Source organism: Stomoxys calcitrans, chromosome 5, assembly GCF_963082655.1.
Source record: "Stomoxys calcitrans chromosome 5, idStoCalc2.1, whole genome shotgun sequence".
Taxonomy (NCBI): domain Eukaryota; kingdom Metazoa; phylum Arthropoda; class Insecta; order Diptera; family Muscidae; genus Stomoxys; species Stomoxys calcitrans.
In genome coordinates this window covers 79,523,732-79,537,624 of record NC_081556.1, presented here as the reverse complement: position 1 = coordinate 79,537,624, position 13,893 = coordinate 79,523,732, and the positions used below count along the sequence as shown (strand labels likewise).

Here is a 13,893-nt window from a genome sequence, read left to right as displayed (position 1 = left end):
ACAGTATACATATGCCGTCGATGTACTACTGTGGTACAGGCTACTACCGTGGATATTTTAATATAGCAAATTCGTAAAGTGGTACAACCTTCGGTCTGTCAGCATCAGACAGTGACCTGGCATGACGAACACAATGGCTGAGACGTCAGTTCTAGCCATCGCCAGCAAAGTGGTAGACCCCTTGAAATGTAGATTGGGCCACATAATTTAAGTGTGTTCACAATCCCCATTTTGTGACCATCGGTCATTCGTTGCCCATCGTGTCTGATCCTGAAGACTTAGCCTACATAACTGCAATGTGTAAGGTAATTCTTAGACTCGGAAGCTCATCTGCTCTACAATTCCCTGGCACATCTCTGTGGCTTAGCACCCAGAACAGATGAATTTTGAATTTGGAACTATGCTTCCCGTGGATTTAATGGCTGTCTGAGAAGTTATTTATGCCAATCGCCCTTATGAACCTTCGCCATTCCACCACTTCTTTAATTGTAAGGATCTCTGCTTGATTCACCCAACAGTGGTCGTGTAAAGGGTCGGGCTCAGACAGTGTATAATTCAAACTGCCTGGAGAGTCGGGCGTTGCATCAAAGATAACACAGCGTCCGTAGCCGCCAAATGACCAAGGAGAAAGTTCCTTCCTCCTCACACTTAGGTGTGATCTTGGACAGGAAACTGAGTTGGAAGTGTCCCATTCAGAAGCATACTGAGAAGACTCACAGATATTGGGCACAATGTAGACAGGCCGTAGGCTCGAAATGGGGCCTGTATCCTACGATAGTCCACCGAACTCGTCAGTAGTTCGGTGGACTGCTATGGAGAAAAAGTGCAACATAAGGACCATACAACAGGTTCAGAGAATATGTTGTCTTGGCATTGGCGGAGCGATTCCGAGATATCCGACTATTCCGAGATATCCGACCCATTGACATACAGATTAAATGCGAGGCAGCCACTGCGGCTATGAGACTTAAGGCGATGGGAGGATGCGAGCAGCTCATACCATCGCGGAATAATCGAGGCAACGATAGGAAACCTGGGAGGAAGGGAAGAGATTTCCGATCGGATACCTGAAATGAACCTTGAAGTCGAGTGCGAGGCACTACTGCCATCGGCACAGTCTTGGGGATTGACGGAAACCTAGTATTGCCATCTGGAAGATCATGTTACACGGATGGATCAAAGCTAGAGGACAGAGAGGGCCTGGGGGTTTTTCATTGAGAACCCAGGGACTGAGACTGCCTGACCATAATACGGCCCTGCAGGCGGAGATCCGGGCGATCACGGAATGCGTGAGGTGGTGTGGTGCTAGAGAACGTCGAGTGTGAACATATTTACCGACAGTAAAATTTCCATTAGGTTATGTTGAAAAAAGGGTGGGGATATTTATCCGGCCCATGCAAAAATGGACATACACCTAAGCCAGTAATCGACTTGTTGTGCGCTCAATATACTTAAAAGTAACCTCCAGAAAAATAATGTAAGTAAGAAATCCCGTGCCACTTAAAACTACTAGCCCTGAAAGCCGGGCAATGACATAAGAAAAGCTCCAACGACTCATCGTCTTCCCCATATGCCGTACACATGCTATCACTTGCCGCACCTAGTTTCCATAGGTGAGCTCGTATTCCTAAGTATCCCATTATTATACCGAAAACCATACTGACCCCCTTCTTACTTCAGTATTAGCTTTATCTTCTCACAAACAAGACATCCTTTGAATTCGGCGGAGTATTGAAAAGTAGTTGGACTTTTGCAGCGCCCTCCATCAGGCCACAACACCACATAGCATTATAGGTCTGACAATTGCTGTATACACCTTGTGCATGACACGCGGTGTAAACTCCCAACTTTGGCCAATTCTCTTGCAGGTATAAAGAGCAAGAGTTACCTTTCTTGCCCTATTTAAAATGTTTAATTTTGGTTGAACAATGGTGCATTTTCACGTGTGCGAAAAAAAAGCAACTAAAGGGTGATTTTTTAGCTATTATCTTTTTGGCAACGCTGGTTTAAATAGCTCACGCACGTTTCGTGTTATGTTTCACTGTTAAACATCTTCAGTTTGGTCTATAATTTAACCATGAATCGTCTTTCAAACGAACAACACTTGCAAATTATTGAATTTTATTTTTAAAATGCGTGCTCTGTTAAGAAAGTTCATCGCGCGCTTCTTCCATTTTACGACGCAAATTATTTTTGGTCAAAGGGTACGTAAATACGCTGAATTGGCGATTATTTTCTTGCAATGCTTCTGGGTGATAAAGCATTGCAAGAAAAAAGTCACAGTTTGGTGCGGTTTATAGGCTGGTGGCATCATTGGACCGTACTTCTTCAAAGATGATGCGAATCGTAACGTAAATGTGAACGAAGAGCGCAACCGTGAGATGATATCCAACTTGGTTTTGCCCAAAATACAAGAGCTTGACTTGCATGACATGTGGTTGAAACAGAACGGTATCACAATGGACTTATTAGGAGGCGACTTCGGTGAACATTTTAATTCACCGGTCAATTGGTCACCTAGATCGTGCGATTGGAAAACAACATCGAAGCATTTATTCGGGAGATGCCGGTCGAAATGTTGGAAAGAGTATACTAAAATTGGAATTGGAAAAAATTATATGGACCGTACTATCGATTCAAATAAAGTTTTTATGAATTTTTTTAATTTTATGTGTTTTTTGAAACTTTGCTATAGCCTATATATAAAAAGTTCCTGTTCTTAAGAAAACATTTAGTGGAGTGAAATTATACCCTACAACACTACTGTGGTACAGAGTAATATAACTTTAGTGAATTAGTTTGTAAAACCCAAAAGGATGAGAGATAGTCCGTCTGTCTGTCTCTCTGTCCGTCTGTCTGTCCGTCTGTATATATTAATTTGTGTACAAAGTACAGGTCGCAGTTTTCATCTGATCATCTTAAAATTTGATACAAACATGTTTTTCGGCTTAGAGACGAAGCCTATTGAAATTGGAAAAAATCGGTGCAGATCTGGATATAGCTTCCATATATATGTTCGTCCGATTTTCAGTAATAAAGCAATAAAATGGTAATTTGTTACCCGATTCTCACGAACGACTTTCGACATTACTGGTGAATTTCATGGAAATCGGTTCAGATCTAGATATAGCTCTCATATATATATATATATTTCGGCCGATTTTCACTCCTAGAGCCACTGCAAGCACATTTATTGACCAATCTTGCCTGTTTGTGCCACACAACTTCCAGGTCTGCATTTTTATAATGCCACATACAGAGGGCACTGAGAACACTACACTTTTTAGTTCTAAATTTAGTTTTATGGTAAACTAAATGTCATTATTTTGAGAAGTCATGACTATGAAATGAAAGACTCGTTCATTCCGTTTTAACTTCGAGAGCAATAAAGTTCAGTCTTCGTAAAATCTAAACATATATCGTTTTTTTTTTGTTAAGTCATTGTGACTTGGTATTAAGGTTACTTTTTTACATACATAACCCAAAAACACATTTCGAGTCTTAAGGGTTTTGGACTTTCCAAACTTCCAAAAAGAATTTCTATCTTTCAGGAGGCCATTATCACCCTTTCGTTCACAGTCCACTGAACCCCAACGTTTTCATGGTCCTTCGAGCCGGATTTTGGCTAACCTAAAAGACGTGAAATCTGGAAAATCATCCAAATCAATCCCTGCAGTTCACAAGGAAAACCAGGTAACCTACATGCCATTGTCGTACAAAATTTCTTCCTACATAAGTTTAGAAAGTACGAGCAACATTCTTTTTTTGTGAAGGTCAATTACACAAAAATTCATTTCCGTGAAAGTGATTTCAATTTCATTGTAAGTTCAATTTTTTCCAAGAAATTGATACTAAATTCTTTCGTTTGCTTGCTTATAATATTTTGCTTAAACTTCTGGCAATTACAACTTCAAAAAAATTCGCTGAATTGGTTCACACATTTCAAACCAATCTCCTTATCAAGTGTGTCAAATTATTTTGCTTATTTCAATTTCAATCCTCTTAAACACAAAAACTTTGATCTTGATTTATAAGAAGACAAAGCACAGTAATTACACTTAATGGTCTCCAAAGGCTCTACTTGACAGTTTTTTTGTCGTATATGGTACATTCGTGTTCATCATAGTGGTTATTAAAAAACAAGCAACAACAAAAAAAATACTCTTTACATCATATTTTTTCCTATCCATATTCCAATCGATCACCACAGAATCAATCATCCACGTTGATTTTCATTCCTTTTTGATAAAAGTTGTAGGTACCTACAGACTACCCATCCCTTGTTGTTTCTTTATTCGCTGACTACACGAGAGAACCACAAGCAGTACCAGTACCAGTTTTATAATTTTTTCTCACCATACTACAATCCCTCCGTCAAGAACTAGATTTTGTAGCTTAACCAAAGCTAAGCTACACGTTGTCTCCCACATCAGGTCGCTCGAATGTTGATGATTTTTTGCCTTTTCGTCTTATTCGTTGAAATTTCCAAACTAAGTGTGATAACATATAGTGTAGACGAGCATGTGATAGATTTTATAAAATTTCATTTTGACTTGATGCCATCGAACTAAATAAAGGAATTAAATGAATATTTGGATGTTAAATTTATTAAAATTTCATATTATTCGAAGAGAAAAAAGATTGAGCGATTGAAATATAACCGAATTGTCAAATTTGGACAAACATTTAGTGCATTTGGTATTGCTGTTACTGTTTTAGAAAGTCCACGTGAGTAGTGAGCAGTTTGCTGGTAAAGAAATAGTAGACAATTGAATAATTTTGATAATTGAGACTATTTAAATAGAATAGTGGAAGAAGAAGAACAGCATTTCGCTAATTGATAAAGCAACTTTAGAAAAATTCGATGAAACCACACAATTGAGAAGAGAAATCAAAGGGCCAGGTGAAAGAAATAATTGTGTTGGATAAAAGTGTTTATAATTGATATTTTTGATGCTGCAGTCTATTCTAGTGGATACAACCAAACAAATTTTTTGATTCCTCTTCGGTGCATTAGTAAGTACGACAATTCCAAAGTCGTATATTAACCAGACTGTCCTTTGTGCATTAAGTTTCCGATATTTCGTTTTATTTTTTCAAAGTGAAATAACAATTAGAATCAAATTTTTAATTCCTTGTTTCTGATACGAATTACATTGCAGACAATTTTTAGTGGAGTGAATAGTACTACATACTGTGTTCTTCATAGTTGGCTATATAGCTATTGTTTGGACGTTTTAGAGTTCTTAGACGTGGAGATTAGCTTTTTTTTGGATCACCTTTGTTCGGTTTGCCCTCTTGGGATCCACTCACTTCCTTCAGAACATCGATTCTGGTAGAAATTTCCTTTGTAGTAGTGGCCCGTATAATTTGCATCGAATTTTCCTTTTTTTTTTGACATCCGTTGCTAGCGAAAGATTTTTGATAGAACAGAATGGCCCTATCAAACTTTATCCAAATATCCGATGCTTTAATCGAGTTCAATGCAGAACTCGAAAGCGAACTTCTGCACCAGTCCGCGATCCACTCCTTGGAGGTTCATCGGGACGAGTTGAGGGAAATATGGCAGAGAGTTAAACCAAAGTATGAGGCTAGCTTGGCTGAGTTAGCCGCTGCTGACGATAAGAGGGACATAGAAACCCTGAAAGCGCGGTATCAGACCACTTATCGAACTTACGTTCATGGCATAGCTAAAATAAGTGAGGTTATAGAATCCAAAAGGTCCGCTGCTGTTTCTCCCCCCAATCCAACGCGGTTGGAATTCTCTTCGAGTCCGAATGTAAACCTACCTCCTTGTGACACCGACCTCTTTCACGGGGATTACCTCTCCTGGCCATCGTTTCGCGACCTTTTTACTGCCTTATACATCAATAACACGAGGCTCTCCCCTGTCGAAAAATTATTTCACTTGAATTCCAAGACTCGCGGTGAAGCCAGGGAAATAGTTCGAAAGGCACCTCTCACGAATGAGGGATTTGAGTTAGCATGGAGGGCGTTGGAGGTTAGATTCGACAACAAACGTTTACTACTGAACAGCCAACTTAAGACCCTTTTTAATTTGCCAGGAATTACCGTTGAATCAAGCGAGTCCATAAAGCAGATTCAAAGTACTATAAATGGGATTATAGCTTCACTAAAGCTCTATAGTATAGATATCAAGAGTTGGAACCCCATTTTTGTGTATGTTTGTTCCATGCGTTTGCCTGAGATCACATTGTCCCTGTGGGAGCAATCAGTCAAGAATAAAAGTGACTTTCCATCTTGGACAGAACTTGATTCCTTCTTGACATGTCGATTTCAGACATTGGAGACGGTGAGGGATTTCGGTTTTCCCAGCACTTCTCAATCGATATCAAATTCCAAGAACGAGAACGTTGGCAAATCAATGCCAAAGAATAGCTCCTCCAAAAGAGTGAATTCGTATCGAAATGGTGTTGTCATTCCAAATTGTAAGTTATGCCCCAATGAAAACCACACCATAAGATTGTGTTCGAAATTTCATAATATGACCTACGCCGATAGACTGACAACCGTGAAGCAGTTAAAATTATGCCTTAATTGTTTTTCTAAGGGACATCTTGTCAAAGACTGTAAAAGTGCATTTAACTGCCAAAAATGCAACAGGAGGCACAACACTCTACTGCATCAAGACTGCAATGAGGAAATGGAAATTCCCGAAACTGATCAGAAATCGATACAGTCCACTTCCAATGGTGATTCCATTGTTCCCATACAGTCTTGTTTCGCAGCCAACAGCAAGACCGTGCTGTTGGGAACGGCCATGGTTGGTATCCGACATAATGGGGAGATTTTCAAGGCACGAGCACTTTTCGATTCTGGGTCGGAAGCGTCTTTCCTGTCAGAACACCTTTTCAACTTGCTTAAACTAAAAGCACGCAAATTTATGGCTCATATATCCGGCCTTAATGGCACCCTCTCTGCGAAGGCTCAGAAAATATGTATGCTTCAAATCACTTCTCCAATGACTTCAGGTTTTGACCTGGAGGCTCCCATTATGGTCATTCCTAAGCTAACATCCTCACTGCCTACTTTTTCTGTATCCGAGGAAATGTTTTCCACACTTCCTGACATCCACCTGGCAGACCCTGAGTTTTATCGGTCATCGTATATTGACATTTTGATAGGGGCAGATCTGATTCCGCAGGTCATGTTAAATGGCATTATTAATCCAGTTTGTGGGTCTCTTTTGGCCCAAGAAACAGTATTTGGTTGGATTCTGACCGGTCCCATTCCAAAAGAGCCTATTTCAGTCTTCCGCACTACTGTTTCACTTCCAGATGATATCGCCTTAGATGAACTAGTTTCCAAATTCTGGGAACTGGAGGACCTCCCTAGGGTTAAACCTATTTCCGATATGGACAAGTATTGTGAGGACATGTTCGTGGAAACCACCACCAGAAACGAGGCAGGCCGGTATATTGTTACGCTGCCATTTAAACCCGAATTTCCTTCCGGTATTCAACTCGGGCAGTCCCAAAAGATAGCTCTTTCTCAGTATATAAGAAATGAGAATCGGCTTCTCAGAGATATTGAGCTCAAGAGGCAGTACGATGCGGTTCTGGCAGAGTATATTGAATTAGGCCATATGAAGAGGGTAAGGGACATTGATTTCACTCCCAAATCCAATTTTCACTACTTGCCACACCATGCTGTTGTTCGTCCAAATAGCGTTACTACAAAAGTTCGTGTAGTGTTCAACGCGTCAAACCCTACCTCTAATGGTATGAGTTTGAACGACGTCCTCCACCCTGGTCCATCTTTGCAGAAAGATCTGTGCACTTTATTACTCCAGTGGCGATTTTATAAAGTGGTTTTCAATAGCGATATTGAAAAAATGTATCGCCAGATTTGTGTCCATCCGAAACACACTACATTCCAGAGAATTCTCTACCGAAAGTCCCCTTACGATGAAATCGAAGAATTTGAGCTACAAACGGTTACGTTTGGGGTAAATTGTGCCCCATTCTTGGCTCTACGCACAATTCAGCAACTGGCTACAGACGTAAGGCTTCAATATCCGCTTGCAAGCGAGATTTTGGAATCGTCGATGTACGTCGACGATGTTCTTGGGGGGAGTCATGATATTTTGTCCGCAACTAAGACCCAGAAGGAACTCATTTCGGCCTTGGGGACAGCCGGTTTTTTATTGAGAAAATGGACTTCTAACTCTAAGGAGTTCCTAAAATCCATTCCAAAGGACCATCTTCTGAATTCCGAATTTCTTGAGTTTGAAGATTCAAGTAAGGCCAAGACTCTGGGTGTTCGTTGGAACGCGAAACTTGATGATTTTTATTTCGTAGCCGGGCAATTAGACGCAAATTCCGATCCCACTAAGAGGAATATTCTTTCCAATATATCGAAACTATTCGACCCAGCTGGGTGGCTATGCCCCTTCATAGTTCTCGCAAAACTTCTAATGCGGGATGTTTGGTTATCCAAAGTCGGGTGGGATGATCCCCTTCCTCCGAATTTACTTGCAGCATGGCATTCATTCTTGGGGAATTATTCTAGGATTGGAGATATACGAATTCCTCGCTGGATACATTTCACTCCTGAAAGCGATATGGAACTCCATGGCTTCTGTGACGCCTCTGAAAAGGCGTACGCAATAGCCATTTATGTTCGAGTCGCGGCTCCCAGCGGTGAAATTGTCACACACCTCCTTATGTCAAAATCGAGGGTGGCACCATTGAAGACAATTTCAATTCCTAGACTCGAACTTTGTGGCGCGGCCTTACTGGCGGAGGCCATTGAATCGATTCTGCCGTCCATTCCAAATTGCAAGGTTTTCTGTTGGACAGATTCAACGATAGTCCTTGCCTGGTTAATGAAACCAGCGTTCCAATGGAAGACTTTTGTGGCTAACCGTGTTTCAAAAATATGTGAGGTAGTACCAGTGGACCACTGGGGCCATGTTGAATCAAGGCAGAATCCTGCGGATTTGGCTTCCCGTGGAGTGTTTCCCGATGAGTTAATTCAGAATGACCTTTGGTGGTTTGGTCCTCTGTGGCTTAGGCATCCATCGAGCCTTTGGCCAATTAAGAATGGTTTGCCAATAGATGAGACACTATTGGAAGCTAAGACTATTCACAGCCACTTTACTTACTTCCAAAACTACCAAGATCCTCTGGATAGGTTTTCTTCGCTGGGAAGAGCTCTTAGAGTGATAGCATATGTATACCGTTTTATTTCTAATTGCCGTGCTTCAGCCGATATAACTTCACGAACTCATTCGCTGACCAATGACGAAATCCAGGATGTTCGAGATCGTTTAATTGTCTTGTCACAAAAATTATTTTATCCAACTGAATATAAGGCATTGTCAAATGGGGAGCAAATTACGTCCACCAGTTCCTTATTGACTTTGAACCCCTTTTGTGATCCTAAAGGCCTCTTAAGAATATGTAGTCGCATAGCCCATTCCGAGAGCCTCACTTATAATGAGCGTTATCCTATTATCCTGCCGTATCACGGTACCTTCTCCCGATTGCTGATACTGTTCATACATTGCATTACATTGCATGGAGGCAACAGTTTAATGCTACGAATGTTGCGTCTCCAGTTCTGGATTCCAAAGGCGAAAATTCTTATAAAGGCCTGTGTTCACAATTGCAAGATTTGTGTAATTTCCAAACACAAGCTTAGAACGCAGCTGATGGGAACCCTTCCTCCAGAACGTACCACGCTCAGTCGACCATTCACGAATACTGGTATTGACTTTGCAGGTCCGTTCGACATAAAAAACTACTCGGCGCGATCCTGTACTATAACAAAGGGATACGTATGTTTATTCGTTTGTTTCGCTACACGTGCTATCCACTTGGAGCTCACAAGTTCCTTGACCACTTCAGCCTTTCTAGCGGCCTTTCACCGTTTTTCTTCCAGACGTGGGTGTCCCTTAAAGATCTTTTCCGACAATGGCAAAACATTTGTTGGAGCATCGAAAGAGGTGGCGAAAAACTTTCTTCAAAGATCGCGGGACGAGACACTTTTCCAATTCTCCTACCAGCGCTTATCCTGGCACTTCATTCCACCAGGAGCTCCTCATATGGGAGGGCTCTGGGAAGCCGGGGTGAAAAGTTTTAAGGCTCATTTCCGAAAGATGGCAGGATGTCATAAATTTACGTTCGAGGAATTCACTACTATACCTTCCCGTATCGAAGCCTGTTTAAACTCGCGACCTATTTCACCTTTATCCGAAAATCCCGACGATTTGCTAGCTCTTACCCCTGGACATTTCCTTACTGGGGGTCCTTTGCTTTCACCTGCCGAACCTGACGAATCCGAGACTACTATTTCTGTAGTTAATCGTTGGCGAAGAGTTGTGGCATTATCTCAACAGTTCAGTATTAGATGGAAACATGAGTATCTTAAAGAGCTTCACAAGCGCATTAAATGGAAAAGACCACAGCCAAATATCCAGATTGGTTCTATGGTTGTTGTGAGAGACGACTGTTTGCCACCCCAGGAATGGAAATTGGGGCGTATTTCGAAGATATATTATGGCAAGGATGATTTAGTGCGAGTAGTCGATATAACTACACAAAGGGGAACCATAACTCGGCCTGTTGTAAAAGTCGTGGTACTCCCACCATGTTAGAAATTAGTTATTCAATTTCCTTTTGTTACATTATTGTCCTTTATTATATTTTAGTTTACTCTTACAGAATGCCACCTATTTTATCCCGCCTTAGCCGTTCCGAGGCAAACAAAAATTATTACTCTTGCAGAATCTGTTCACAAAACCACGGTCTTCGTAAATGCAAGGTATTCCGAAAAAAGGATGCGAAACAACGTATGCAATTAGTTGTGACTCACCGCTACTGTCCAAACTGTTTAGCCCATCAACACTCATCTAGTTCTTGTTTTTCAACTAAAGGATGTCGGTTTTGTGGAGGCGACCATCACTCCTTATTGCATATAGATAATCCAAAATTGCGAAGCAAGAAAACAAGGACAGTAAAGGTCGAAAAAAGCCCCGCAGGTGAACCACCAAACACCAGTTCAACTAACCAGCGATCACTAACGATAGCGTCTATTGCAACTCCAAACGCCACTTTGCTATTTCCAACGGCTATAATACTGGTTGTGATCGGCAAGAAAAAGCACCATATCCGCGCAGTTATTGATCCTTGCACCGCCATTAGTAAAATATCTAAACAGTTTGTTGAAGAGTTACGACTTAACACAACTGTCCTAGGATCGGAGTCCATATGTGCAGTCTCTATAGCATCTCGCCACTCTTCTCACACTGTTTTAGACACCACAATGAGAGTCAACAACCACATATCAATGGACACGCCTAATAGATCCATTGATGCTGCCATTGCTGCAAAATTCGCTAATTTGACTTTAGCAGATCCAAAATTTTATATCTCGGGGCCGTTTTCAATCGTACTTGGATCTGACATATATGGGCGCATTATATTACCGGGTCTTTTAGCTAGTGATGGCTCTCTTCCAGTCGCCACAAATACTATCTTCGGCTGGGTGCTGTCTGGCTCATGCACCACCTGATGCAACAACTATTGAACTGGATTATATTTAAAATTAACATTAGAATCTATAAGTAAACTGAATTGTTATTAAATTTTGACTAGAGATAACCCTTATAGTATTAAGGCATATTGAATTTCAAGCATTTTATGAACACTCAAAGATCGTATGAATTGTATATTTTCCTATTTTTTTTTTTTTTTTGACCTCATACCATTATATATTTGAATTTAAAACTTTTACCTTGCAATCTTGCAACATGGGCCGGTAATGTTTGTGCCACACAACTTCCAGGTCTGCATTTTTATAATGCCACATACAGAGGGCACTGAGAACACTACACTTTTTAGTTCTAAATTTAGTTTTATGGTAAACTAAATGTCATTATTTTGAGAAGTCATGACTATGAAATGAAAGACTCGTTCATTCCGTTTTAACTTCGAGAGCAATAAAGTTCAGTCTTCGTAAAATCTAAACATATATCGTTTTTTTTTTTGTTAAGTCATTGTGACTTGGTATTAAGGTTACTTTTTTACATACATAACCCAAAAACACATTTCGAGTCTTAAGGGTTTTGGACTTTCCAAACTTCCAAAAAGAATTTCTATCTTTCAGGAGGCCATTATCACCCTTTCGTTCACAGTCCACTGAACCCCAACGTTTTCATTGCCAAAATATTGCACAACGCTTTCCTTGACGACTACCACAATATACATAGAGTGTGGTCAAAATCGGTTCAGATTAAGATATAGCTCCCATCTATATGTTCGTCCGATTTTCAGTAATAATGCAATAAAATGGTCATTTGTAAACCGATTTTCTCGAAATTTGGCAGGAGGGATTTACTCTTGACTTTCAATATAACTGGTGAATTTCATTGAAATCAGTTCAGATTTAGATGTAGCTCTCATATGTATATATATATATATATATATATATATATATAACTTCTAGAGTCACAGCAAGCGCATTTATTGACCCATCTTGCAAAAATTTTGCAAAACGCTTTCCTCGACGACTGCCACAGTATCTGAGGAGTTTGCTCGAAGAAATCGCTTCAGATTTAGGTATAGCTCTCATATATATGTGATGATTTTGAGAAATATTGCAAAGAAGTGCTGATTTGTTAACCGATTCTGTCGAAATTTTGCAGAAAGAATTTTCTTATGACTCTCAATATAACTGGTGAATTGTATAGAAATCGGCCCACATTTAGATATAGCTGTCATATATGAATATGGCCAGATTTTCACTCCAAGAGCCACTGCAAGCGCATTGTTTGACCGATCTTGCCAAAACCTTGCAACGCTTTCCTCGACGACTACTAAATCGGTTCAGAAGTAGATATAGCTCCCATATATATGTTCGTCAGATTTTGTGTAATTTGCAATAATGTTGTCATTTGTCAACCGTAGTTTTTACATTTTGAACATCTTTGCTGGCCGATGTCCATCAAAATTGGTTCAGAATTGGATATATGTCCCACATTGTATTTATAGGGTAGGTGTAGGGTGTTATACAGTCGGCATCGCCCGACTTTTGCCCTCCCTTACTAGTTTTAAGTTAAGACAGCGTAAACAAATTTAAATTTTTTAATCAAAAATAATGTTTAATGGTAAAGGACAATCAAAAAAACATTTTAGTCAACAAAATTTGTAAAAAAAAACCTTTTTATTTTTTTTTTTTTTTTTTGATGCCGCCTTTAGGGACAATGAAAAATTGGATTTTCCAGTTATCGGCTTTTAAGTGACGGGTGGAAAATGATTCTTTTGTGCTCTTCAGAAATCGGATTGGCAGATCGGTTTATAAGGAGGATATATCAAAATGTTGTCCGGCACATCCTATTTCGAAATTAACCAGCCTGTGGACAAAAAAAAACTATACTACGTTGGAGGCCTCCTTGGCGCAGGAGTTCATTTGTCCTTCTTAGATTCTCAACGCCAGGATTCTAACACTCTAAAATTAAGAAATTTAGCCGAAACTCGGTATTGATTACTTTCTCAACCATAGTAAGGTTTAGTTCGATAAAAGAGTCCATTTTTGAATTGCATCTATAGATAGCCGATCACTCGATTTACCGTTTTCAGCTCTTAAGACGAATATTTTTACCCAGTTTTTTTTTTGAAATTTGCAACATTGTTTTATATTAGAACCTCCGTCATTCCAAAAAGGTCCAGATCGGATCTTATTATGATAAAGCTGCCATATACACCTATGTCCCGATTAAAGTTTTTGAGCTTAAAAAGTCAAATGTTTTGCCCAACTTCGCTGAACTTATAATCAAAGCGTTGTAGAGAGAGAAAGACGGAGAGCGAGGCAGGGTATTATGCTCTCTACTTTCGCATCGAATATGATCCAGATCGGATCATATTTAGA

The 13,893-nt window shown here is 40.0% G+C and overlaps 3 protein-coding genes across 3 annotated transcripts in view; 2 read left to right on the top strand and 1 right to left on the bottom strand.

Moving 5' to 3' along the window:
* The window catches only part of LOC106080685 (uncharacterized), a 563,977-nt gene that overhangs the window by 369,392 nt on the left and 180,692 nt on the right, over positions 1-13,893 (bottom strand). The gene's annotated exons all lie outside the window — the stretch shown is intronic.
* On the top strand, positions 5,435-10,536 carry LOC131997941 (uncharacterized). The gene is made up of 2 exons (XM_059369828.1): positions 5,435-10,448; positions 10,490-10,536. The coding sequence occupies exons 1-2, from the start codon at positions 5,435-5,437 to the stop codon at positions 10,534-10,536; spliced, it is 5,061 nt and encodes a 1,686-aa protein (XP_059225811.1).
* On the top strand, positions 10,181-11,993 carry LOC131998078 (uncharacterized). Its single transcript, XM_059370174.1, has one exon. It carries the CDS (start codon positions 10,615-10,617, stop codon positions 11,536-11,538), a length of 924 nt encoding a protein of 307 aa, XP_059226157.1. The 5' UTR covers positions 10,181-10,614; the 3' UTR covers positions 11,539-11,993.